At 54.7% G+C, this 26,838-nt stretch overlaps 1 protein-coding gene across 2 annotated transcripts in view; it reads right to left on the reverse strand.

Moving 5' to 3' along the window:
- Window positions 1-26,838, reverse strand: part of CAD (carbamoyl-phosphate synthetase 2, aspartate transcarbamylase, and dihydroorotase) — a 43,358-nt gene that overhangs the window by 7,474 nt on the left and 9,046 nt on the right. The window contains exons 10-36 of one of the 2 annotated variants that reach the window (XM_083432415.1): window positions 25,245-25,376; window positions 23,960-24,193; window positions 23,317-23,538; window positions 22,200-22,388; window positions 21,920-22,044; window positions 21,433-21,566; window positions 20,000-20,112; window positions 19,626-19,879; window positions 17,991-18,237; window positions 15,920-16,018; window positions 14,790-15,014; window positions 13,323-13,505; window positions 12,432-12,650; window positions 10,772-10,939; window positions 10,048-10,230; window positions 9,135-9,239; window positions 8,099-8,341; window positions 7,875-7,956; window positions 7,101-7,267; window positions 6,661-6,825; window positions 5,863-5,994; window positions 4,366-4,567; window positions 3,832-4,022; window positions 2,374-2,514; window positions 1,554-1,628; window positions 461-602; window positions 291-338 (exon numbers count right to left, since the gene is read on the reverse strand). In XM_083432415.1, the coding sequence (XP_083288541.1) occupies window positions 291-338; window positions 461-602; window positions 1,554-1,628; window positions 2,374-2,514; window positions 3,832-4,022; window positions 4,366-4,567; window positions 5,863-5,994; window positions 6,661-6,825; window positions 7,101-7,267; window positions 7,875-7,956; window positions 8,099-8,341; window positions 9,135-9,239; window positions 10,048-10,230; window positions 10,772-10,939; window positions 12,432-12,650; window positions 13,323-13,505; window positions 14,790-15,014; window positions 15,920-16,018; window positions 17,991-18,237; window positions 19,626-19,879; window positions 20,000-20,112; window positions 21,433-21,566; window positions 21,920-22,044; window positions 22,200-22,388; window positions 23,317-23,538; window positions 23,960-24,193; window positions 25,245-25,376 (4,420 nt within the window). Of the gene's footprint in view, window positions 1-290; window positions 339-460; window positions 603-1,553; window positions 1,629-2,373; window positions 2,515-3,831; window positions 4,023-4,365; window positions 4,568-5,862; window positions 5,995-6,660; window positions 6,826-7,100; window positions 7,268-7,874; window positions 7,957-8,098; window positions 8,342-9,134; window positions 9,240-10,047; window positions 10,231-10,771; window positions 10,940-12,431; window positions 12,651-13,322; window positions 13,506-14,789; window positions 15,015-15,919; window positions 16,019-17,990; window positions 18,238-19,625; window positions 20,113-21,432; window positions 21,567-21,919; window positions 22,045-22,199; window positions 22,389-23,316; window positions 23,539-23,959; window positions 24,194-25,244; window positions 25,377-26,838 lie in introns of both variants that reach the window. The other variant, XM_083432414.1, reaches the window with a different exon arrangement.

Raw genomic sequence — 26,838 nt, forward strand, 5'->3', positions numbered from 1 at the left:
ACTTTGCCCTCTGAAACTCCCTGCTACTTGACACCAGGCCAGCGCCTGTGCTGTGCATTATTGCTTAGGAAAGCACATCCAGAGACCGAGATCTCGTTGCTGTGAGTTCCCATCAGCTTTTGGTCCACTGCTATTTTAACTTTTCCACAGCCTTAAATTATTGCTGCTAACTCTTCATCGATCATTTTATGGCGTGGTTTTCTTAATTTTCTAAAAGCAACCCAGCGGCGCATCCGTTTTACGAGAGAAAGGAGACGAGGGGCTCTGCAAGGGGGGGAAGGAAACCTCACCTGGCGGCTCCACCGTTTTCTTGACCACTTTTTCCCTGAGATCTTCGGCTGCCGGAGGATGGAGAGAGGAAGAGGAGGACCAGCATTAGAGGAAGACGGGAGGCCTTTCCAACAGCACCTCTTTGCCCCCAGGAAGGACCCCCCTCCCGCCACCCCCCTGCGCCCGTCACCTGGCAGCCCGGGGTCCGAGGCACGGTGGATGCGGGGGGCCAGGAAGAACCGGGCGTCTCCCACCGGTCCGGCTCGACGGGGGCTGGACGCTCGACAGCGCAAGGCCTCTGGCTGGACGGTGGGGAGGGGCCGCTCTGGCGTCTGAAAGGGAAGAGAGTTAAGCAATGGGGGGGGGGGGAATGGCATCTCCCACCTGCTCCAGTGGCGTGTGAGGATGACAGACACACAGCAGCAGCAGCAGCACCCCCTTGCAAGGGGTGTGCCCCTGAATTTGTAGGAAAAGGACAGCAAAGGAGCACAGGCGCTACTGCAAAGACCCCCCTCCCCTCCCCATAGTTGGCTCAAAACAGGACCAATCCCCCTGCCTGGATTTTCCACGGCTGGTGGGGTCTCAAAGCTCCAACACAGACACCTTTTCCGCTTTCTGCTCGGAAGGACTGGCCTGAGGCTCTGCTTTGAGTCACCAAGAGATTGTCCCTTAACAGCCTGGGAGCAATTTATCTTACCCCCCATGGACCCACTTTGGTCCTGCAGGGGCCACCCAAGAGCCGTTCCGCATTGGGAAGAACTCGTGTGTGGCAGGATCTGCCCTTTGGAACTCCCTGCCTCTTGATAACAGGCAGGCCTGTCACTGAACTCTGTTTGGCCACTGCTAAAAACACCTGCCCAGGGGTTTGGAAAGTTGGTGCAAAGTAACCTGTTTTAGTTATTTTAACTTTTGTATTTCTTAAAGTGCTCTGGATTTCCTTGGTGGTGCATAAAGTTTATGAATTAAATGAAGGCCAGACTCCCTCTCCCTCTCTCAGGCCTCCTTTTGCTCTTGCGTGTCTTTCCTGAGAGATCTCCTGTCTGCTTAGACTTGGAACTTTGCTGTCTAAAAGCAGCACCCAAACACCCTGCCGTTCCCCTTTCGCGGACTAAGCCCCCTCTCCTTCATCCCTCTATGGGGCAGAAGGTTAAGGATAGAGAGAGACCCTCATAGCCCCACAGAAAGGGGTGCAGGAAGTGGTGTGGGTGCTGGGCAGCCTGGCAGGTGGGTTCCCTCACCTTTCCCGCCCCCTGGGGGGGGGCATTCTGGGCCCCAGCGCCTACCTTCAGGATCTCTTTGGCTGGCACCGCACTCGGCCATTTCCGCACATCCTGCCCATAGCCTGGAGCTACAAGGACCTGGAAGGAGAGAGAGGAGGCGCTCAGAGCCCCAGAAACCCGCCCCAAGCAGCGGCATCCGCAGGCCCCTTCAGCCCAAGGAAAGCGGCCGGCACTAAACATCAGGATCCCAGGATGAACAGAAGGCACAGGGCTTATTTTTGCCAGGACAGCAGCAGGGAAGGAAAGGGTTAAGCCCCACTGGGCTGCACCTCCTTTCATGAAAAGCTTCAATTTTCCCAAGTGCAAGCTTGGCATCACACCTAGTCTTCCTCTGACAAGAATAGTTAATGGGTAGAGCTGGTTTGGAATCATGGAAGCCAGTGCAGCCTAATGGTTAGAGTGCTGGACTGAGACCTGGAAGAGGCGGGTTCGAATCCCCCACTCAGCCATGAAGCTCCCTGGGTCCCCTTGGGAGTCACTCACCTCTTTGCCTGACCTACCTCCTCACAGGGTGGTTGCGAGGATAAAATGGGAAGGGAGAGAACCGTGACGGGAAAATAAAGGTGGTATATAAATGTATTTAATAATAAGGGATAATTTCCTGATAGGAAGAGCTGTTCGACCGCCTTGGAGGCTGGTGGATTCTCCTTCCCTGGCAGAGTTTGGAGGGCCCTCTGTCCTGGATGCTTCAGCTGAGATTCCTGCATGGCAGGGGCTGGACTGGATGACCCCGGAGGGCCCCATCCACAACTGCCATTCTAGGGTTCTATGGCCCGCGCGCCCCTCTCAGCCCCTCCCTCTCCGCCCTCCCTGCCCCGCTTACCTGCCCGTCGATGTAGGCCACTTCCCCGCGGAGGATGACCCGGCGCACGGTCCCCTTCACCCGCATCCCCTCGAAGGGCGTCCAGCGGGCCTTGCTGAAGGCCGTGTTGGGGGGCACCAGCCACTCCTGCTCCAGGTCCACCTGCCGGCAGGAAATGGCTCAGCCCCACGGGAGCCTCAGCCCCCCAGCCCCTGGGGGTCCCATGCCAAGGGGAGTCTTTCCTAGAGGACCAGGAGCCCTGCAGTTGGTGGATCAGGCCCACGGCCCACCTGGTCCACAGGAACCTCCATAGGAGGCTGCTTCAGACAGAGTCAAACCACGGGGTTCCTCTGGACTGCAGCAGGGGATCTCCATGGTTTCAGACAAGGGGTCTTTCCCAGCCCCCCAGGAGATGCTGCCAGCGGGGATGGAGCGTGGGACCTTCTGCATGCAAGGCAGATGCCCTGCCCCTGAGCCCCGGCCCTTCAGCAGCCTCTTCTGGCCCCCAGGTGCCTGCAGGAAGCAAGCAGGGCTGGGGGGCAACAGCAGCAGCAGCTTCCCCCCAGAACATAGTTAAACGGTGGAACTCCCTGCCAAAGGAGACCCAGCAATGGCCACCAGCCTAGGGGGCTTGGACAAATCCATGGGGGAGGAGGGGGCTGTCGCTGGCTCTGCCCGGCCACTGGGGGCAGCTGGTTGGGAAATGTCCCCCACGGAGGACCTTATGGTCTTCAAATAAAAACATCCACAGGGAGGTTAGGCTGGCCTCAACCAGAGCCAGGGCTTTTTCGGCCGTGGCCCTGATCTGGTGGAACGCTCTGTCCCAAGAGACTAGGGCCCTGCGGGACTTGACATCTTTCCGCAGGGCCTGCAAGACAGAGCTGTTCCACCTTAGGCCTTAGGCCAAGGCACAGCCTGACCCCCTCCTTTGGTACTCCTCACAGAACTCTAGCCCAATGGTTGCCATTAATTTGATTTTGAATTGATTTTAGAATGAATTGATTTTAGAATGCATTTCAATTAATTGTGATTTCATGTAAACTGTGTTACTTATATTGTTGTCAGCTGCTCTGAGCCCGGCTTCGGCTGGGGAGGGCAGGATATAAATAAAAAAATGTTGTTATTATTATTATTATTATTATTATTATTATTAAATGTATGATTGGGATACTGGGCTGCCTTTGGCCTGATCCAGGCGGCTCTTCTTATGGAACCTCCAGATCCAGAGGCAGTCTATCTGGGTTCCATGTTCTTAGGGGTCTTTGGCCCCTGTGAGGAGAGGCAGCTGCTGGGCATTGGCCTGATCCTGGAGGCTCACCTCCCTCTACTTGCACTCCCCAGGAGGCAGCTGGCCAGGACCGGCAGAGAGAGATAGAGGGCATCACGGCTGGAGGAGAAGGCAGCAGGGCCTTTCCTGGGAGGCCCCCTCGCACTGCCATGTCCCCCCCCCACAGGAGGGCTCCCCCCCCCCCGCCTCACCTCGATGTAGGTGTCCTCTTGCAGGGGGAGCCCAAAGATGCGCCGGGGGTTCTCGTAGAGACGCTGGACCAGGTCTTCCACGCTGAGCCGTCCCTCGGAGACGGCCGTCAGCAGCAGGGGCAGCATGGTCTCCAGGCCCGGGAAGCCGGGCGGGGGCTCCTTGCCCAGCTTCTCCTCCAGCGTGTGGGGAGCTGAGTGCGAGAGAGACGCGTGGCAGAAGAGACCAGGGCCCCACACAGCACCCCTTCCCCCCCATTTATCTATCCCATCCTATTATCTATCTCCACAACAACCCTGCAAGGTGGGCTACACTGAGAGAGAGAGAACGCTTGGCCGCCCCTGTGAGTTTCATGGCTGGGTGAGGATTTGACCCTTAGGACAAGACTCTAACCACTGAACCACACTGCCTCTCTATTAGTTATGGGGCTCTGACTGAGCATGGCAGGCAGATCTTCCCCCCACCTTCCCAGCAGCTGCACCCCCCCCCGAGGCCACTCCGGGGTTAAAAGGCAACACCCCCCAGCCCCCCCTTACCGTGGTCCGTGGCAAAGCAGTCGATGGTGTCCATGTTTTCCCAGAGGGCCTCCATGTCCTCGTGGGTGCCCAGCATGGGCCGCACCTGCCCCCTGCCCTCCCCGATGCGCCCCAGGTCCTCCTGGCACAGGAAGAGGTGGTGGGGGGCCACCTCGCAGGTCACCTCAATGCCCTTCTGCTTCGCCGCCTTGATGATCAGGATCTGTGGGGGGGGGGAGGGGGGTCACACAACCCTTAGCCCTTCACCCCTTAGTTGTGGGGTGAAAAGGCAGATCTGCATCACGATGACCTTCCCTCCCCAAGCAGCTTCCTGACTCCCCGTTGCAGGAAAAGGCAGACCTACCTCTGCCCCCCTTCTCCCCTTCCAGCGCCCCCCCCATGCGGATCCCCCCCCCACTGCTGTTGGTCAACTGGCCCCCTTTGAGCCATTGTGTCCGCAATGAAAGCATTGCGTTGACTGGGTTTGACTTATTGACAATAATTTCTGATCGAATCCCACAGGCCTCTCCACCTCTGCCATTTGCTTTCTCTGCTCCTGACAGGCACATATAAGCATTCTAAAACACAGGCCAGTTGCTTCACCAGGCATCCTGGGTCATAAAGACAGAAGGAAGCTTTGATGTAGTTTGTGAATCTTTAGGTAGATCTTAAGGGCCAGGAAGAGAGTTCACAAGGAGATACTCTTTCCTTGCCATCCTTCCACTCCTGTTTATGACCTCCTCCTTGCTTCCTCTTTTATTTACTCTGAACTACGTATGCATGCTCAAATTAGCTCTTTGTAGTTTTAACTTTAACTTTGTCCCCACGTGGGTTTTTCTGAAATGCTCAGAGGAAATCTGATTGGTTCTTACTAACACTGTGTAAAAAGTTCTTTTGTGAATAAAACGACCTGGGCCGAGGGGTGGACGGATTATTATTTGCACTTCCTCCCAGAGTCTTGCTGGTCAAGCCTCGTGTGTATTCTATTAATCAGAGTCCAATCCTTCCTGTCTTTGGGAACGCAACACAGCCCACAGCCTGCTCCCTTCCCACTGCCTCTCACCCCTTCGCGTGCCCAGGTGCCTGCTGAATCAGGCCTGCAGCCCCCCCTATCTGGCCTCATCCTGAGTCCTAGCAACCTAGGACTCTAGACAGACGGTCTCTGAGCTTGGAGGCACCAGAAGAGCCCGGATGCTGCATGGCATCTTGCCTGGCATCCTGTTTCCCCACCCAGCCCAGGAGCCCTCTGCCCTCCAGTGGTTCCCAGCCCCTGGGATTCAGCAGCGTCGCTGCCTCGTGGGCATGGAGTCAGCACAGAGCCACGCCAGCCAGGGGCCATCGATCGCCCTCTCCCCCCTCCATGAATCTGTCCTGCCCTCTTTCAAGCCACCCAAGGCTGGAGGTGCTTTGCCAGCCTGGCGTGTCCCCTTGCCCCCTTCCTGCAGGAGAAGTCTTCCCGGCCAAGGACCCCTCCAGCCCCCCTGGCCCGCCACCCCCCACCCCTTCCGACCCGCTCACCTCCTCCTTCCGCGCCACGTGGCAGATGTGGACGGGGCGCTGGTACAGCTGGGCCACCATCAGGATGGCGGCCACCGTCTGCTTCTCTGCGTGAGCCACGATGGGAAGGTGCTTGGGCCACTTTTCAAAGTGCTGCCGGGGCAGAGAGAGAGGAGCGAGTGAGGGAGACCCCCCAAACGCAAAGGGGCGAGAGAAGGAGACCCCCCCGGGTGCAAGGGGGCGGGTCGACCACCCCCCATTATCATGCTGCATGATGCGATTTTGGTTCTAAACGCAGTGTAAGGTAGTCTCTATGTGAGTATATAGTATTTAATTATGGGGTATCAGCGTTTTTAGGAGTTAACCAGACTGGGATAGTTGGGATAGCAGGCTTGTTGGTTTTTGAATGTCAGATGCAGATTTTTTCAATTTTGTTGTTCTGTATGGGACAATGACAAAGATTATCGTATCGATGGTGAAATGGCGTACAAGCGATGAAAGAGATTCACACAGACTTCCTAAGCATCTTGGCTTGTCTCAACAAAAGAGCCCAGTGATTCCTGATATCAATAGGCAGGGAGTTTCAAAGTGTAACTGCGGCTGCCCTAAAATGCTGAATTCTTACAGAGGTTGAACAGGCGTTACAGGGCGCCTGTAGCTGTGCCACTTCCCCCAAAATGAAGCAGCAGAGCAAGGCGATTTTGTGTTCTGGGGTGTTGGCCGAAGGCCTCCCCCAGTTAAGACAGGATTCCTGGACCCCACGGCCAGAGAAGGGAGGGGAAGGTCTGCCTCGACGTGCGTCTCGCGTGCCCAACCCACCTCCATCCACAGGGAGACGTTGTCCATCTTGAGGTCCGAAAAGGTGTCGTTCAAATACATCTTCAGGCCAGCGGCTGCTCCGGCCAGGGGCCCCAGGGAGCCGGCGTTGTCCGAGGAGGCGCCCACGTAGAGCGCGTAATCGCAGCGGGCCCCGGCCTCCGCCAGCTGTGGGATGGGGGGAGAGGGCAGAGAGGCAAACCCAGTTTCACAACGGGGCTGGCACACCCTTTGCCAACCCCCCAACCAGGGGCTACAGCGACCCCCACCAAGGAAGAGCCATGCTGGGGCAAAGGGAGCCCATCCTGTCTCAGAGAGGCCAACCAGATGCCCATTATGGGAAACCCAAAAGCAGGATCCGTCGCCCACCTCCCTTCTCCGCAGTCACAGAACTGTGAGCTGCAAGGGGTCCGGAGGGTCATTTAATCCAACCCCCTCTTTACCTTCTGCGCCAGGGCAAAGGAACCGGCGTCAATGATAGCTGGGGAGGTGTTGGGCATGGCACACACCATGGTGATGCCGCCAGCCAGGGCAGCTGCCGTGCCGGATGCGAAGTCCTCCTTGTGGGTGGCCCCTGGCTCCCGCAGGTGCACGTGGACGTCGATGAGCCCTGGAGGGGGAGAAGGGGGGCCAAGGTCAGCGGAGGGAGCCCCCCCCCGGGAGTCAGGCAGGTGCCCAACGGGTCCAGCTCAGCCTCTGCCCAAGGGGGTACCCAGCACCAGGCTCCTCCAAGCACTCATCGCCCCATCGCACACAGAATGGACTTGCTGGCAGGCAAAGGCGCTCAGGGCGGGAGCCTGAGTTGCGTCTGGTCCAGCACCCTCTTCTCACAGTGGCCAAAACCCCCTCAGAACCTGCAGTCCAGACAGACTGCCTTTGGAGCTGGAGGTTCCATAAGAACGGAATGCCCAGTATAAACCCCAAAATGTCAAGTGCGCAGGCGACGGAGCACACCGTCAGGGAAACCAAGGCAGGGCTGGCCAGCCATGACCTGTTCAGAGTGTCTGGGGCCCACAAGCCGTGTGGGTCCAAGGGACCGGTGCTTCACTCCAGCCTCATGGACAGAACTCAAGCCAGGTCTGCCCTCCAGCCCCACGGATGGAGCCAGGACCCCAACACCGGCAAGTGAGGGCCAGGGTGGGCTCTAGGGAAGATGCTCTTCTGCCTGCCTAATACCCCCCTCCCTCCCCCAGGCACCCCCATATCCCAGGTCCCACCTGGCAAGCGGATGAGCTTCTGCGAGGTCATGCAGTCCACGTGCATCTTCAGTGGAGGAGCCCCCCCAATCTGCCCAAGGGCCTGCGGGGAGCAGAGGAGGGGGTCACAACTGCCCTGGAAAACCCCCCTGGAAACCCCCCCCCAATGCTTGCCTCCCACCCTCCCCTTTCAGAACCCCTAAGTGGGGTCTCCCACCCCCAGAGCCCAGCACTCTGCCCCCCACCTCGACGAAGAGCTTGGTGCACTTGATGTCGATGATGAGGGGCACGGAGTAGTCGATGGCCAGCCGGCGGGTGCGGTAGCCCTTGGTGACGAAGGAGGAGAGTCTGCGGCCGCCCGAGTTGCGCATGGAGAGGTTGATGACCAGGTCAAAGTGGTTCTCCGCCAGGTAGTCCAGGATGCTGCGCTCCTTGCCGGCCACCTCGCCCCCGTCGGCCTCCTCAAAGTGCCAGTCCACAGCCATCACCTGCCGCCGAGACAACGGGGGGAGACCCAGGTCAGCCACGCCCAGCCAGGACGGAGGGCCCGCTCTGGCCCCGGGGCCTGGGAAGGGCCACATGAGGCTAGGGATCAGGGGGCTGGACTGGAGGACCTTTGGAGGCCCCTCCCAACTGCACAGCTTTAGGATTTAGGGCACCCCATGCCTTGCCTCCCCCCCATAGGAAGGTTTTCCCGAGCCCCACACGCAGTAAGGCACAAACTGGTGGCTAAAGAGGAAGGAAATATGTTGTGTGTGATCTAGTTGAGATTCCTTGGGGTCCCTTCCAACGCTACAATTCTGATTTGGAGGGAGGCCTTGTAAAAATGGGGGGTGGGGGAAGTTATAATGCTGCATCATGTTTTTAATATTTGGTTGGGAGCCACCCAGAGTGGCTGGGGAAACCCAGCCAGATGGGCGGGGTATAAATAAAGTATTATTATCCTTATCACCATCATCATTATTATTACATGTCAAACTTCCAGTCCCTCCAGGGCTGGTACAGAGGGAACTGGCCTTAGAAGTCTTCACTCAGTGGCCCCCCGCAGGGGATAAGAAGGGGGGGGGGGTCCACTGAACTTGGCAAGGGAGGGGGCCAAATGACGCTCCGGTTGTTGAACGCAGTAGCATCTCCCCCAACCCCACATGGCCCTGGAAATGGACCCCTTGCCCCACTCCCACCTGCAGGGTCCTTTTCCATCCCCCCCCAGCCCCCCCCCCAGGCTCAGCACCAGCCAAACTGACAGGGATGTTAAGCGCAGCAGCCCCCTGCCCAGCCCACCTTGATGCCATGCTCCGTGTAGAAGTCGGCCGTGCCCAGGCTGGCATAGAGGTTGTAACCCAGGCCCTCCAGGGTTCGCACGGTGGACAGCAGCTCACTCTTGTTCTGGAAGAGATGCCAAGGACAGGCCACATGGCAGCGCCCTCTCGCTGCCTCCCTCCCGGGGAGAGAGTCCTTGCAGTCCTGGGTGGGTGCTGCCACCACCCGGCCTTCTCCTGCCACCTTGTGCCAGGCGCCCGCTTCCACAGGCTGGCATCCAAGGACAGAGGAACCTGAGAACCCCCCGCTCCTCCTCAAGCAGTGCCCAACCAGGTGCCCCAAAGGAAAACCCAAAAGTCGGTTCGAGCGCCAGAGCCTTCCTTGGGTTTCCCCCAGCTGGTCCTCAGAAGCATGGCAGCCTCCAGCTGCGGAGGGCAGAGGGACCCAAGGTGGCACTGGCCTCTGCCCATTCACTCCCTTCTTGAGCTCTTCACAATCTCTCTTTATTTAATAGCCCTGAACAGTTTCGCGCCCTCAGCAAACTGGGCCACTTCACTGATCACCCCAAACTCCAGATCAAGTTAAAAAAGCTCAGGTCTCCTTTCCGAGCCTTGAAAATTGACCATTTATTCCAACTCTCTGCTTCGTGTTTCTTCAGCGGTTGCTGACCTACAAGACGGTCCCTCCTCTTGTTTCCGGACTGCTCATCTGAGTCGGGAGCCTTTGGCAAAGTCCAAATCTGCTGCGTTTGCCAGGGCCCCTCTCCAGAAAGACACGCAGCCAGCCCAGTCTCTTCCCCTGCGCACAGGACTCTCTTCCACTATGACATTCTTGGTGCTAAATGAAAATGCCTTTGGGGATGTGTGGGGCATTGCTCCTCCAGCCCTCCCTCGCCCCAAGGCTGCCCCCCCGTCCCCCTCCCCGCCCGGCTCACCTTGTAGCTTCCGATGGTGAGCAGGATGTTCCTCCGGGGGATCTTGAACCCGGTGCTGAGCATGGCCTTCAGGTAGGCCTCGCAGCGGTTCTCCCCAAAGCAGGCCACCTCACCCGTGCTGGTCATCTCCACCCCAAGGACCACGTCGGCCCCTGCCAGCCGCGAGAAGGAGAACTGGGGCACCTGGGGACCGAGAGCCGCACGGGGATTAAAAAGTGTTTTAAATTTGTTGCTAGCCGCCCTGAGCCTGGTTTTCTGAACCGGGAAAGGCAGGGTATAAATAAAAATTTATTTATTAACTTGAAGCATTTTTGTTAGGGACTGTAGGAAAAGACCTGCCAAGGAAACTAAGAAATATCTTCATGTGTGCGACAACGGCGACAAGAGCCTTAATAGCACAAGGATGGAAGAATGAAGAAATCCCGACTAAAGAACTGTGGCAAGAGAAACTGATGGACTACGCAGAATTGGCAAAACTGACACACAAATTACAAGACAAGGATAACAGCGACTTTAAAGATGAATGGGAACCCTTCACAAAGTATTTAAAGAAACAACAAAATGAATTGGACTCCTTGGCAGGTTTTGAAAAAACATACACAAACTTTTTATTGATAATGTTTAGATAGATAAATTAAGGATCTGTACAATACCCAGGGGGATATCCGGCTACCTCAGCACCCCCCACCCCCGAGGAGGCCTCCCCACCACCACCACCACTCACCTTGACCCCCACGATGCCTGTGCCGGCCATCAGCCCCACCGGCTCCACCTCTTCGCCCATGATCACCTGCGTGGCCAAAGCCACCAGGTCGACGCCCAGGGTCTTGGAGACAAAGGGGAAGGAGCGCGAGACCCTCACGTTGCACTCAATCACCTTCAGCTGGTCGTGCTGCAGAGGAGGAGGAGGAGGAGAGGCAGGTTGGCTAAAGGGAGGCCACGCGGCCCCAGCTCAGAGCCCAAGCGCACGGGATGCGCCAAGCCCAAGCCAAGTTCAGCGCCAAACAACCACAGGGGCTGAAACATAATCACACACCAGCAGTCTGCATATACACGAAAATCCTGTATGGCCAAGCCCTGTGAGAATCCTCCCTTCACGCAGAGATCCTGCGCCAAGTGGAACTTGCCGGCCAGGGAACTTGCATGGCAAGCCCAGCACAAAAAGAATGAAGTTCATCGCATGCTCAGCTGGCTCTGGGAAGCTGGCGCAAGCATGTCAGAGCCTGCACACTGCCCCAAGCGTGAAAGCTCTTTCTGCCTTCATAGAACTGTAGCGCAACTAAATACATGAATGCAGAAAATAAATATTATAACATGTTGTGAATACTTCCTTTATCAATAAGAGTATGGCTGAGATATTGGCTCTTCCTGCATTATAGAGCCCTAATTCTCTCCTTTACGACCTCTTAAGTGATAGTGTAAATTACAATTTATCATTGACTTGTAGGAGAAAATTGAACTTGATAGGGCTTAATCTAACTGACTTTGAAAATTCTGACCCCAAAGATGCTTGGGAAATTATCAGGCAGAGTCTTGCAGAAAAAAGGGTTCTCTCCACTCTCGAGGTTGCAAAGCACAGAACATGCTCTCCTCTCTATTTAAATCTCTCTTTGTGTAGAGATTTTCAAAAGGGATACATGACAAATCTGAAGAATCATGAATTGTGCAGGCTGTTTATGTCAGCCAGGTTTAATATGTTTCCCTCAATGAGAGTGAGAGGAAGGTATTTCGCTCTCCCAGAATCAGAGCGTCTCTGCAAATGTAGTAAACAGGAACCTGATACTTTGGAGGGTATTTTCTTTTCTTGTGATTTTAGCATTTATGCCAGAAGACAATTATTAGAGGCCTTACCACTCAGTAGCCTGAATTCTATGATACCAACGGTTCAGGGCCTGCTTTCGGACAGGAATGATCAAATTACTTTAATAGTGGCTGAATTTTTGAGTGCTGTCCATGAAGAAAGACTGGGCCGTTATAAAGAGATTTTGTGGTTCTTAATTGATCGGTGATGTGGTGGTGTTGTATTGTATTATTTATGCAAATTGATTTCCTCTGGAGTAAAAGTTCTGACCGGGACAAACCTTCTTATGTTGAGCTCATATTTTGCACAATTTGTATACGGTGTCTGTTTGATAATGTGTGGTTTGCTATGCCTAATAAAGGATATTTGATTTGAAATATTATAAAGAACCAGCCTGTCTCCAACCACGTCTGATTGAAACTGTGCAAGTTACATGTGCATCAGAGGTCATCGTATTGCAATAGAAAACGTGGCCAAGCAAACCTGCTAGAGAACCCCACAGCCTGATAGGGGGGCCCCCCGATGGCGGACACAGGGGGCTGTCACACCCCCCCCAGCTGCCCCGCTGCCCTGCCCCCTTCACCTTGGCAATCAGCTGGAGGTTGAAGGGCCCCGTGACCTGGAGCTCCTGCCCGATGGCATGCACAATGGCCTTGATGCGCTCCAGCGTCTTGGGCGTGATGTCCTGGGGGGGCGTCACCAGGGTGGCGTCCCCCGAATGCACCCCGGCGTTCTCCACATGCTCAGAGATGGCGATGGCCACCACCTGCCCGTCGCAGGCCACGGCGTCCACGTCAATCTCCTGTGGCAAGGGGGGAGAGCGAGAGCCGAGTGAAGCGTGTGTTCGCCACGCCCCCAACAGACACCCCCCATTCATGCTCTCCTGGGGGGGGCACCTCTGAGCTTCACCGGGCAAATTCCACCCTCTGCTCCCCCCATGCCAACAGCCACCTTTGCGGCAGTGAAGGGTAGATGAACATCTCTTCCCCACTTGGAGGGCTCACCCCCAGATCACAAAAACCACACCCTTTATCCCCCCAGCTCTGAAGCTGGAAGAGGCAGAGATGGGAATACCGGGGGAGCGAGGGAATTGGAAAAACCCCGTCCCCCGCCCCACAATTCCCCCCATCTCTAGGAAGGGGACAATAGCATCTGTTTTTGCGTTAGGAAGGCTGTCTGCCGGATCAGACCACTGGTCCACCCAGTCCAGGATCCTCCCAGCGGCTGACCAGACAGACAGCCATTACAGAAAACCCACTAGCAGGATCCGAGCTCCAGAGCCTCCTCTCCCCTCCTGTGGCTTCCAGAAAGTGGAATTCCGGAAAGTGGAATTCAGAAGCATTTACTTTGGAAGAGGATCAGAGCCATCGAGAGCCCTCTCCTCTCCTGCCTGAATTGGTCTGACCCTCTTTTGAAGCCCGGTCCAGTGGCAGGGAGTTCCAGAGTCTAACCCCCCTTTCCCTCTGCCCCGCACCTTGGCCTCCTGGATGAACTTGGAGATGACGACCGGCTGCTCCTTGGAGACGGCCACGGCGTTGCAGAGGAACCTCTCCAGGTCGCTGTCCGAGTAGGCCACGTTCATGGCCGCCCCGCTCAGGACGTAGGACGGCCGCACCACGCAGGGGTAGCCCACCTTGCAGCAGAACTGCTTGGCCGACTGCAGGGGGGGGGAGGAAACGGTCAGCGGGCGTCCAGGGCCGATCCCTGGCGGACAGAGGGGCCACTTGGGGTTCCAGGGACTCCCTCTGGCCTGGGACCCCGGGGTCCGTCCATTCTGGACCCACGGCCCCTGGCCATCGGCTCTAAGGGGGCGCACCTGGCATCAGTTTCCAGACCCAATTCAAAGCGCTGGTCTTGACCTGTAAAGCCTTAAATGGCTCAGGACCGCAAGACCTCAAGGACTGCCTCTACCTGGACCCCAATATCATCTTCCACGGCCCTCCTTCGTGTGTCTCCTCCTTGAGAGGTGCGGAGGGTGGCAACACAGGAACAGGGCCTTTTCTGCAGTAGCTCCCCGTCTGTGGAATGCTCTCCCCAGGGAAGTTTGCCTGGTGCCTTCATTACACGCCTTCAGGTGCCAGGCAAAAATGTTCCTTTTTAACCAGGCCTTTGGTTAGTCTGATAGGCATCCTACGCCCTTTTAAAATGTGGCTCTTTTTTTGGGGGGGGGGTGTTATGGGGTTGTTGTTTTTATTCTGATTATGTATGTTGTGATTTTTTTCTATGACCTCTGGGTATAGGGCGGTATATAAACTCAGCAAATAATAAGATCAGAAGAGATGGGCTGGATCAGGCCAGTGGCCCGCTAGGCTAGTATCATGAATTTAAAACAGCTTACAACCATGACAATAAGGTGGGTCCTAAAAGGGACAGGTCAGGAGGGCAAAGAGGAGAGAGACCCACGGAGAAGGCCCTCTCTCCCTGGTCCCCCCCCCAGAGGGCGGAGGATCTACCAGGAGGGGCCCCTCTGCACCCACGAGGGCCTGCAGGCGAGGAGGCGGCCTTCAAGGGATTTGGGGCCATTTAGGGTAACCATTCTTCCTGCATTGCAGGGGTTTGGACTAAATAATAATAATAATAATAATAATAATAATAATAATAATAATAATAATAAATTATTTTATTTATACCCTGCCCTCCCCGGCCAGAGCCAGCTAACACCAGTAAAATTACAATAAAAACATAATAGGGGGGAAAAACCAATTTAAAATGCAGGTTAAAATGCAATGACTCCTTGGGGTCCCTTTAGGCCTGGAAAACTGGCAGCCAACCCCGTTCTCAAAGTGGCCACCCGGACGCCCAACAGGGGGAACGCGCAAGCAGGATCCGAACCCTCTCCCCCACCCCTCTTGGTTGCCTGGAGACAAGCGAGAGACCCGCCCGCCCCCCGCCAAGCATGGGGCAGAGCCGGCCGGGCGCTGGGCCCAGGGCCAGAGCTCACCTCGGTGTCTGAGAGCTCCTTCCAGAGGGGCTGGCTGATGCTGATGGTGTCGAGCAGCCGGGAGAACTTGAAGCGGTTCTCGGCCGAGTCGATGGCCTCCGGGGACGTCCCCAGGATGCGGCACTGCTGGCGGTGCAGAGCCATGGCAATGTTGTTGGGCAGCTGGCCCCCCATGGACAGGATCACGCCCTCGGGGCTCTCCAGCTCGTAGATGTCCATCACCACCTGGTGAGCAGGGGGAGGAAGGAGAGGCCGGGTGAGGATCCCAAGGGGGCAGGATCAGGCCCACCAGGCTCAAGGTTTCCCCTCCTCCTGCTGCTGCACCAAGGAGACACCCCCCCCTGCATAGCCCAACTGCGGTTCCAGCAGCAGAGAAGAGGCCCCGTTCACCCACTTGGGGGTCCTTTACACAGCCGTCACTAGAACGATCCATTTTGGGGAGAATCATTATGAGGGTTTATTCCATTGTTTTGCAGTTTTAATAGCAGACTCCCACGGGAGGCCTTGATACCTGCCGCACCACATCAGTAACAACTCAAATGTTTCAGGGTAGCAGCACAGAACCTTTGGAACTCCCTGCCTATTGAGATCACTCTTTTCGGAACCTGCTAAAAAACATTCTCGCTTAAGCAAGCCTGCCGGGAGGGTGGATATGAGTTTCCACTTGTTTCAGTCTATTGTGGCTGCAATTTTCTGTAGGCTTTGAATGATGGCTGCAACTCAGTGATACTTTTATTGCTCTATCTTTCCTTTTTTTTGTTAACTGCTTTGAGGTCCGTCCCCTGCCCCTATGAACAAGGAGCATATAGACTTTGTGAAATAATAATAATAATAATAATAATAATAATAATAATAATAATAATTTATTATTTGTGCCCCGCCCATCTAGGTTTCCCCAGCCACTCTGGGCGGCTTCCAACAAAGACCAAAAATACACTAAAATGCCATACATTCAAAACTTCCCTGAACAGGGCTGCCTTCAGATGTCTTCTGAATGTCAGGTAGTTGTTTATGTAAATAAAGGATGGCTGAGGAGTAGCGTAAACTAAATAAGGAGAAGCCCTACAAGACAGATGAGACTTGTTAGAGGCCCCAATCCCCTGGCATAACCACCCATCGACGGCACCCACCTCGAAGGACATCTCGTCGAAGTAGAGCCGGTCACACATGTCGTAGTCGGTGCTGACCGTCTCCGGGTTGTAGTTGACCATGATGGTTTTGTAACCCATCTGCGGAGGAGAGAAGGAAGGTGTGGCGTTGAGCTCATTCTCCCGGAACTCAGCCTGAATATTAGTTGTGGGTCCGGCCCCCTGTCCTGCCACCCCCCCAGGGGCTGGGAGCTTGCTGCCTCAAGCACCCGAAGGGAGCGCTTCTCCAACCTGGGTCCCTAGCTGTTGTTGGGACTACAATTCCCATCATCTCTGACCACTGGTGCTGCTGGCTAGTTCAGGGTGATGGGAGTTGTAGTCCATCGACAGCTGGGGCTCCAGGGGAGAAACACGGCCCCAAACCATCGATGGCCTGGGGGCTGGACAGAAGGGCCTCCCCAGCACCAGTGCCACCCACAGGCTTAAGCCCAGAGAAAGCCAGTGTGATGCTCACAATGGGGACAAGGGACAGGACAGGGCCTTCTCAGTGGTGGCTCCCCATTTATGGAACACCCTCCAGACTGAGATACAACAACCCTCCCCATCGGCGGCATTTAGGAGAAATTTAGGTGAAAACGTATCGGATATGGATGCCGCTCAGAGTTCAGCCCCAGTGTTGCTGTTTTATAATAGATGCATGGTTTTATTCTGTTTTATTTTGTATTATCTGAAGGGCTGTCGCACGGAAAAGGGAGCCAGTTTGTTTTCTGCCGCTCCAAAGGCTTCGAGTTACATAAAAGGGGATTCCAACTAAACATCAGGAGGAACTTTCTGATGGCAAGAGTTGCTTGACAGGGGAACGGTCTCCCTGGGGAATCTCCTTCCTTGGAGGTTTTTAAGCAGAGGCTGGGTGGCCCTCCGCCATGGATGCTTTATTTGAGGTTCCTGCACAGCAGGGGGCTGGACTAGATGTCCCTTGGGGGTCCCTTTCAACCCTACAACTCTATGAAATACAAAGGCTAGATGGGGCAGGAGCATCACCAAACACTGTGCAGCCGGGGGAGATGGGGGGGGGATAATAATAATAATAATAATTTTTCATTTATACCCCGCCCTTCCCGGTTCAGAAAACTGGGCTCAGGGTGGCTAACAACAAATTTAAAACACTTAATTGATGCAACAAAAAAAAGCATAAAATACAGTATAAAACACGAATAACAATAAATTCGGAATTCAAAAATCAATTTAGGGGGAAAATCCATCCAATAAACATTAGATACTCCCCAGGGCTAGCTGGCTGAATTAGTCCTACTTGGGCCAGTGAGGAGACCAGGGGATAATTAGTTGTGCGATCCCAGAGCAGGTGAGGGAAGGGAAGGGAAATAAAAGATCAGGCTGAATTCAAATTAAAGGCCGGGCGGAATAGCTCTGTCTTACAGGCCCAATAGAAGGAGGTTAAATCCTGCAGGGCCCTGGTCTCCTGGGACAGAGCATTCCACCAGGTCGGAGCCATCACTGAAAAGGCCCTGGCCCTGATGGAGTATAATCTGACTTCCTTAGGACCTCTAAACTATGGTTATTCATGGACCTTAAGGTCCTCTGCAGGGCAGACCAGGAGAGGCGGTCCCATAAATACGAGGGCCCTAAGCCACAAAGGGCTTTAAAGGTCAAAAGTAGCACCTTAAATCTGACCCTCTACTCCACCAGGAGCCAGTGCAGCTTGAAAAGCACTGGGTGAATATGCTCCCATGGCAGAGACCCCGTGAGGAGCCTCGCTGCAGCATTCTGTACCCGCTGGAGTTTCTGGGACAGCTTCAAGGGCAGCCCCGCGTAGAGCGAATTACAGTGGTCAAGCCTGGAGATGACCGTTGCATGGATCACTGTGGCCAGGTCGGGGCGGGAAAGGTAAGGGACCAACTGCTTGATGCGGCGAAGGTGGAAAAATGTCGCCTTGGCTGTTGCTGTAACCTGCGCCTCCATGGAAAGGGAGGCGTCAAGGATTACACCCAAACTCTTAACGGAAGGCCATGGAGCTAAACCAAGGAAGTGAGCAAGATCTGAGGGAGAATAGACTGGGGGGCCCCGGATCCACCCCTCCCGGGAAGAGTCTCACCTTGCGCAGCTCCTGGATGCACCCGACTGCGCACCAGTCGAACTCCACGCTGCTGCCAATGCGATAGACGCCGGAGCCGATGACCATGACGTGGGGCTCGCGGAAGGCCAGGTCGTGCTCCGTCCCGTTGTAGCTCAGGTAGAGGTAGTTGGTCTGGGCCGGCCACTCGGCCGCCACCGTGTCAATCTGCTTGACCACCGGCAGAATCTTCAGGTCGTGGCGCATCTTGCGGACGGCCAGCTCCGTGCTGCGAGAGGGAAAGTGCTCTTGTAAAGCGCGGAGCCAGGGGCTTCTGCTCAAGGTCCGCCTGCACTGACTGGCAGCACCGGCTGGCCGGGATTTTGGAAAGGGGTCTCCCTTCGCCTTACCAGGAGAATCATAGTTGGAGGGGCCTCCTAGTCCAGCCCCCTGCAAGGCAGGAATCTGGGCTCAAGCATCCCTGACAGTCCACAACCTCCTGAGGGCGTCTGTTCTGCTGTCAAACAGCTCACCTTCATCACGTTTTTCCATCTGTTGAGTTGGAATCTCCTTTCTTGTCACTCGAAGCCATGGGTTTGAGTCCTGCCCTCCGGAGCAGGAGAAAACAAGCTTGCTCCCTCTTCCATGGGGCAGCCCTTCCAATATTGCCAGATGGCTCTAGTGTCTCCTCCTCTCATACCTGAGTGGCTGCCCCATGGAAGAGGGAGCAAGCTTGTTTTCTGCTGCTTCAAGGACCTGAATTCCGAGCACAATTCAAAGTGTGGGTGCTGACCTTGAAAGCCCTGAACGGCCTCAAAGGCCCAGGAGACCTGAAGGAGCGTCTCCACCCCCATCGTTCTGCCTGGACGCTGAGATCCAGCGCCGAGGGCCTTCTGGCGGTTCCCTCATTGCGAGAAGTGAGGCTACAGGGAACCAGGCAGAGGGCCTTCTTGGTAGTGGCGCCCTCCTTGTGGAACACCCTCCCACCAGATGTCAAAGAGAACAACAACTACCAGAAGTTTAGAAGACATCTGAAGGCAGCCCTGTTTGGAGGCTTTTAATGTTTAACAGAGCACTGTATTTTAATACTCTGTTGGAAGCCACCCAGAGTGACTGGGGAAGCCCAGCCAGATGGGTGGGGTATAAATAATAAATTATTATTATTATTATTATTATTATTATTATTATTATTACCACCAATGGAGCTAAGTTACAAGAAATGAGATTCTCACTAAACATTAGGAAGAACTCTTCTGACGGGAAGAGCTGGAACAGATGACGCTGGAAGGGGCGGACTCTCCTTCACTGGAGGTTTTTGAACAGAAATGGGACTGCCATTTGTCAGGGATTCTTGAGCTGCCATTCCTGCATTGCAGGGGGCTGGACTAGATAGCCCTTGGGGGTCCCTAAAAAACCCTGGCACCCTCCAGGTGGCTTGGACAACAACTCCCATGAGCCGCAGCATCTTTCCCTGCGATTTCGGCATTGTAGCAGGTTGGGCTGGATGACCTCTGGGGGTCCCTTCTATGATTCCATGACAATTGCCCCGGGGCAGCTGAAAGAAGTGGCAGTCAGGCCTGCCGTGACGCCCTCCCTCCTTTGCTCCCTCCCTTGCCACAGGGGAAGAGGGGGCTGCTGCTCCTGGCTGGACTGGGGAGGGGGCAGACCTCCAGGTACCTGAGCACAGCTTGGGCCACCTGCTTGTCTGAGAAGCCGAGCTGCTTGGCCAGCTTGAGGACGGGGGCGGGCATGGAGCCCGGCTCGGCCTGGCGGTAGGACTCGAGGCACAGGGCGTGGTCCGTGATGTTCTTCATCTTGTGCAGGAACCAGCGGTCAATCTTGGTCAGCTCGTAGAGGCGTTCGATGGAGTAGCCGGCCCGGAGGGCGGCCGCCAGGACAAAGATGCGCTTGTCGGTGGGCGTCTCCAGCTCCTGCGGGTCGGGGAAAGGGAGGGGGCAGGCAGAGAGGGTCAGGGCTCTGGGACTGGTGGGGCAGGCACAGTCTGGCCAGGGGGGCAGCCAGACCCTCTCCACCCACCCGGACCCTCTTACCATGTCTGAGGCAGGCTTCACGGTGTGGTCAAAGCCCACACAGTTCTCATCCACCATGCGCAGAGCCTTCTGGAAGGCCTCTTCAAAGCTGCGCCCAATCGCCATCACCTCGCCTGGTGGGGGGGGGGAAAGAAGGGGGGTGGGGAAGATGCAAGTTATCAATTGATCCGGAAGGGAGCCTGTTCCCCAAAGCAGGAGAGGCAGGCGCTAAACTGTAGTGATCAGATGGGATTACTATGAGGAATTATAAAATATGCATCAAGCCATTGTGTCAGCAATGAAAGCCTTGCGTTGACTGGGTTCGATTCATTGGCAATAATTTCTGATTGAAGCCCACAAGCCTCTCCACCTCTGCCATTTGCTTTCTCTGCACCTGAAAGGAACATATAAGCATTCTAAAACACAGGCTAGTTGCTTCATCAGGCATCCTGGGTCTTCAAGATAGAAGGAAGCTTTGATGTAGCTATTGTTAGGTTTGTTAATCTTAAGGGCCAGGAAGAGAGTTCACAAGGAGATGGTAAATACTGCCATCTTTCCTCTCCTGTTTATGACCTCTGGGGTTTCCTAAAAGCATTCCTCTTCGCTTCCTCTTTTATTTACTCTGAATTGCATATGCATGCTCAAGTAGGAAATTAGCACTTTGTAGTTTTAACTTTAACTTTGTCCCCATGTGGGTTTTTTTGAAATGTTCAGAGGAAGTCTGATTGGTTCTTACAAACACTGTGTACAAAGTTTTTTCGTGAATAAAACGACCTGGGTCGAGGGGTGGAGAAATTATTATTGGCACTCTTGCTGGTCATGTCTCATGTGTATTTTATTAATCAGGGTCCAATCCTTCCTTGCTTTGGAAGCACTACTCTAAACCAAGGAAGTGAGCAAGATCCGAGGAAGAAGGGGGGGGATGCTGAAGGGGCAACAGAGAGATGGCGACAGGGAGCAGTTCAGACTTTGAGGCTGAAGCAGAGGAGGGGGTCAAGAGGCTGCTGAAGAATCGTGGGAGTCTCCCTCCCCACTGGTCTCCAGAGGCCAGAGGAGCGCAGGTGCACTTTTGAGTCTGCTGGGGAAACATCTGAGAGAGGCGCCTTAGAAGGGTGGAAGGATCAGAACTGGAAGCTGCCCTGTAGGGCCAAGGCCTGCCGGGAGTTGTCTCCTTGAATAAAGAGTTAACTTTGCTGACACCAGACGTAGCCGCTTGGCGCTGAACTGTATCTGACTCCAGTCCCAACTCCGGGTCTACGGGAGTCCGGGGCTCATGCTCTTAACTGACAGTTCTAGACCCGCGAAAGGCAAAAGGAGGAAGCAGCGTCATGGAATCAGGAAGCCTGCAAGTGCCAGGACCAAATCCTGCCTCTTTAGCATCTCAGAGGCAGCTGGAGGTCAAAGTGAGGGAGCCCAGCCGGGTCTCCCAGGGACACCCCCCCCCCCCCGCTCACCCACACTCTTCATGGAGCTGCCAATCTTGGTGCTGACGCGCAGAAACTTGCTGAGGTCCCAGCGCGGGATCTTGACCACGCAGTAATCCAGGCTGGGCTCAAAGCAGGCGGTGGTGGAGTTAGTGACCGAGTTCCTGGGGCAGAGAAGCATACAGTTGGAAGGGACCCCCACCAACCCCCTGCAAGGCAGGACTCGAACCCATGACCCCGTTTGTGGAAAGCTCTCCCTAGGGAGCCTTGCCTGGAACTGTATCTGGTGCCAGGCGAGGGCAAGGTGGCAAAGCCAAGCGAGGGCAGCTAAAAGCCAGGCGTGAGCAAGACACAACCTGGCTGCTTTTGTGTTTCAAGGGAGGCTTCTTGCAAGGAAAGCAGTTTTGCTCCACAAGATGCTCAAGCGGTGAAGGACCCTCGGATCCTGTGAACAGCAAGCCCCCCCGTCCTAGCCAGGATTGGGCAGAGCGATGCCCCAGCCCAGGGTGAGCATTACCTGAGGACAGGCAGAGGGATGCCCAATGCCAGCTTGGCAGCCACGTACGCCAAGGGGTAGCCGGTGGCCTTGCTGGCCAGCGCTGAGCTCCGCGACAGCCGGGCATTCACCTCGATGATGTAGTACTGCGGGTGGGGGGCAAAAGAGAAGGTTGCGGCAGCAGAGCCAGCCCCTGCAGGGGGCAAGGGGGTCTGAGCAGGCTCAGCCGGGGGCCAGAGAGGGCAGAAGCCGCCATGCGCTGCTCAGGCACAGGGCAGCCACCCCACCCGCTGGGTCTCACCTGCTCAGATTCGGGGTTCAGGGCATACTGGATGTTGCACTCGCCCACGATGCCCAGGTGGCGCACCACCTTGATGGCGGTGGTGCGCAGGAGGTTGTACTCGCGGTCGTTGAGCGTCTGGCTGGGGGCCACCACAATGGACTCCCCCGTGTGGATCCCCAGCGGGTCCAGGTTCTCCATGTTGCACACCTGGATCGGGGGGGGGGGGAGAGCAGGTGAGGCAGGTAGGAAGAGGGGGGCCCTTTGGGGGCATAAACACGCCCCTCCCACCACACAAGCTGTTCCGGCAGTGGGTGACATCAAATAAGGTCTCTATATAGCTGGCAGGTGAAGAATCGGAAATTTCTTTGTTTCTTAACTTTATTTCTCTCTCTTTTAATCCTTCCATCTCTTTTTATCTATTTCTCTTTTCTCTAAAAGAGTGGTAAACGAGATAAACGAGTGGTACTTTGGTTCTCAAATGCAATCCGTTCTGGAAGTCCATTTGACTTCCAAAACGTTCGAAAACCAAGGCACAGCTTCCTATTGGCACAGGAGTCCCGGAAACAATTGCTGACAGCTGCATTGGACGTTCGGCTTCCGAAAAATGTTCAAAAACCGGAACACCTAATTTCAGGTTTTCAGTGTTCAGGAGCCAATTTGTTCATCAACTAAGCAGAACGAGAACCAGGGTTCCGCTGTAAATGTTTTAGTCTGGGCAAAAAAGAGAAATTATAATAATCTTTGTACGTATCTCTCTTTATAAATACTAATGAAATTTTCTCAGAGGAGGAGGAGGAGGAGGGGAACTCTCCCTCACAGGAGATTTCTAAGTAGAGATCATAGAATTGTAGAATCGTGGTGTCAGAAGGGGTCCTGAGGGTCATCTAGTCCAACCCCTGCAATGCTGGAATCTCAGTGCCAGACGGTCACCCAACCTCTGCTTAAAAACCTCCAATGAGAGAGAGTCACAACCTCCTTTAGGGATCTCTCTCAGGGATCCTTTAGCTGTGATTTCCTTTCACTTCTAGGAATCATTAGAGACTTGCCCAGACTGGACGCTCCAGACAGAGATCCAACAGGTGAGGACCAACCGGGTCCTGTGACCGCCAGCGCTGCCTCCCCCCCCGCCGCTTACCGTGACGCAGTTGTCGTAGGCGTCCCGCACCACCTCGTACTCGATCTCCTTCCAGCCCTTGAGGGACTTGTCCACCAGCACCTGGGAGGTGTGGGCAAAGGCCTGGCTCACCAGCGCCGTCAGCTCCTCTCGCCCGTTGGCAAAGCCGGAGCCCAGGCCGCCCAGCGCGTAGGCAGAGCGCACAAGCACCGGGTAGCCCAGCCTCTCCGCCGCCGCCTGCGCCTGGGGGGGGGGGGGAGAAGGAAGCAGTGAGGGACCCGGCCTCCTCCAGGAGGGCCCCAAGGGTCCCGAGAGAAGGGCACCTCCAGGCAGTGCCCAGGAAGCCGCTGTGGGCTCCCTGCAGAGCCCCCAGACCCAGCATTTTAGTAGGTAAAATCACATTGTACAATGGAACGAATAAGTTGGCAAGTCCTTACAGACACAGGTTCTTGGAGTCCTTCTGGCTGCCCCTTTGTAGCCGCTCAGATATAGCAGCCTCCCCACCCCCTGATTTTCAGAAGCCCCCCCTCGACAAAGAGAAGCCCGCAGGGCTCTTCCAGACCTTCTTCCCACAGGAACAAGCCCACCTGGCCTTGGGACCCCCCCCGCACAGGAAAGGCCAGCCTTGAGAGTGAAGGCGGTCACCTTGCCTGAGGCCCCTCACCTGTTCGAGGGAGCAGGCGGCCTCGCTGGGCGCCACGTGCTCCCCAATCTCCTCCATCTTCTCCACGAAGACCTTGCGGTCCTCCGTCATCTCGATGGAGGTCACCGGAGTGCCCAGGACGCGGACGTGGTAGCGCTCCAGGACGCCCGCCTTGGTCAGCTCCACGCCGCAGTTCAGGGCCGTCTGCCCCCCAAAGGTCAGCAGGATCCCATCGGGGCGCTCGTTCTTGATGACCTGGGGCCAGGGAAAGGAGGGGTCGGGAACTGGCGGGACCCCAGCGGAAAGGGGGCTGGAGCCTCGCCTGGGGGGGGTTTGTGGGGAACTGTGCTGGCCAGGAAGCCAGAGTTGGAGGCAGGAGAAGATTCAGAGCTGGGGGAAGAGGCGGGCCAGGCAAGCGAAGGATCAGGTCCTTCCTCACCCTCCCCTGCAGAACCAGGAGGGGGCTGAAAAGGGAGGAGCAGTCTCCTAACACAGTCTCCTAACACAACACATCTCTCCAAAGCTCTGGGGGCCACCCAGGCACCGCTGAAGTCCCTGCTACATGAGAGACTTTTCCCCCTCCCTCTCTCGTAACCGTATGACTCTGGGGCACCCAAGGAAGATCAGAAGGTTCAGGACAGATACCGACAAAAGAAGAATGGCAGACGAAATTAATGGACTACGCAGAATGGGATAAAATGACAGGAAGGATTCAAAGCCAGAGATTCACAGAAGATTGGTAGAAATATACAAATTATTTGAAGAGCAACTGTAATCAACAAATTACGCTAGTAGGACTACAAGTAGTTTTGTAAGGAGGAATATATGAAATACTGCAAAGAAGAGAAAGAAGAGAGATACTGGTTACAATATTTATGTAGTGAAAGTAAGAAATGTAAATTAAGTGAAAAGATTGGAAAACTTTTAGATGTCATTGATGGAAGTAAAAAAATTTGTATAAGATATAAAAGAATGTTTAATAATTGTGGGAAATGATATGTTAAAAAACTAATAAAAATATATGTATATAAACCAGGTCGAGGACAGAGAGAATAAAGCCCTTCTTCATGCAGCGCAGAGTTAGACTGCGGAACTCACTGCCACAAGAGGCAGTGAGGGCCACCAATCTGGGCAGATTTAGAAGAGGATGGAGCAAATTCTTGGCGCAGAGGGGTAGCAGCAGCCACTACTTGCTGCCTCCAGATGACTCCGTATACCAGTTGCAGCTGGTTGGGCTAGATGCCCTTTGCGTGTCCCTCTGGATTCTCCAATTCCACGGGGGGGGGGGGGGGGAAGCTCAGCTCACCTGAGCCACGTAGTCGGGGGTGATGGGCAGGAAGTAGACTTTGTCCGCCAGGCCTTTCGAGGTCTGCACAGTGGCAATGTTGGGGTTGATCAGCACCGTCTGAATGTTCTCCTCCTTCAGGGCCTTGATAGCCTGGCAGGGAGGGAAGGAAGAGGGAACTGGGTCAGTCCCGTGTGTTTGTGTGTGTGTGTGTGTGTGTGTGTCGTCCGGTCCCTTCCCCCCAACAAGGACGCCAGTCAAGGGAACGACCTCGAATTTGCAACCACAACGTTCACAATCTGAAGCAGCACACTTGCGCAGGGCGGCCGTCCTATTGTGGGAAAGCAGTTTGCAAGGCTTCGCGTGGCCTTGGCTGATAGGGAGAGATTAGCACCTCCAGAAGGTGCTGGGGGGGGGATCTCAGCCACACCCACACTGTGACAGGCCCCACATGCTCCCAGCACCCCGACCTCCCGCCCGTCACCCCCCCAAAAGCCCCAAGGCCTCTCCCCCCACCTAGGAACTTTAAAGTCTAGATCTGCTGCAGATATTTCTGTGAGATCGGGGACCTTCTGTACGGCTTGTGTCTGTGGTTGTGTATTTTAGTAAACAGAGTGAAGGAGTATGAGTCATGCGGGGGGGGATAGTGTGTGTTAATTTACTAGGGTTTAGCATATTTTCTGGTTGCTATCTTGTTTATTGTTTTAGAGATTATAAATGCCACATTGATTTGTTAAGCATAAACATGACTTTTGTGGTCACTGTGATGTCTAGCTTCTTTTTTTAGTTGCAGGTTTCCCAAGAGTGCTCTACAGATTGCAATTGCCGATTTGCTAATTATATGATTTTTGTTGCCCCTGTGATGATCTGAAATCTTAACTGCACACGGCTAAATTGCGAAATATTTGTTCTGTTGTAGATTTGCTTGTTTATGATAAATTTTAGTTCTTTATTGGTGCTGTTGACATGTTTCTGTAATTTCTGAACATTGCTTTTCTGTGTTTTCATTACTTAGCTCCCAGCTCATTAAATTACAAGTACAGTGGTGCCCCGCAAGACGAATGCCTCGCAAGACGGAAAACCCGCTAGACGAAAGGGTTTTCCGTTTTGCAGGTGCTTCGCAGGATGAATTTCTCTATGGGCTTGCTTCGCAAAGACGAAAATGTCTTGCGATTCCTGGGGGGGGTTTTTCGCTCCCCAGCCCCTTTTTCTAAGGCACTAAGCTGCTAATAGCCTTTTAGCAGCTAATCAGCTAATCCCTTAAACCTTTAATAGCCGCTAATAGCGCTAATCCGCTAATGGGCTTGCTTCGCAAGATGAAAAAACCGCTAGACGAAGAGACTCACGGAACGGATTCTTTTCGTCTTGCGAGGCACCACTGTATAAATTCATGTTGTAATTTTGTTTGTTTACGATACAATTGTTTATTGATATTGTTTACATGATTTTCCGATTTTTGTACACTGCTTTTCTCTTACTATTTTCATTACTTTGCTCCTCACTCTGCGGAGTGAAGGGTAGCCTGCAAGTATTGTAAACAGGGTAAAATAAAATTACATTATTGCTACATGTTGTTTTGTAAGCTGCTTTGGGATGCGTCTCAATGGGGAAAAAG

Source organism: Podarcis tiliguerta (assembly GCF_965153285.1).
Source record: "Podarcis tiliguerta genome assembly, chromosome: 3".
In the NCBI taxonomy this organism is placed as follows: domain Eukaryota; kingdom Metazoa; phylum Chordata; class Lepidosauria; order Squamata; family Lacertidae; genus Podarcis; species Podarcis tiliguerta.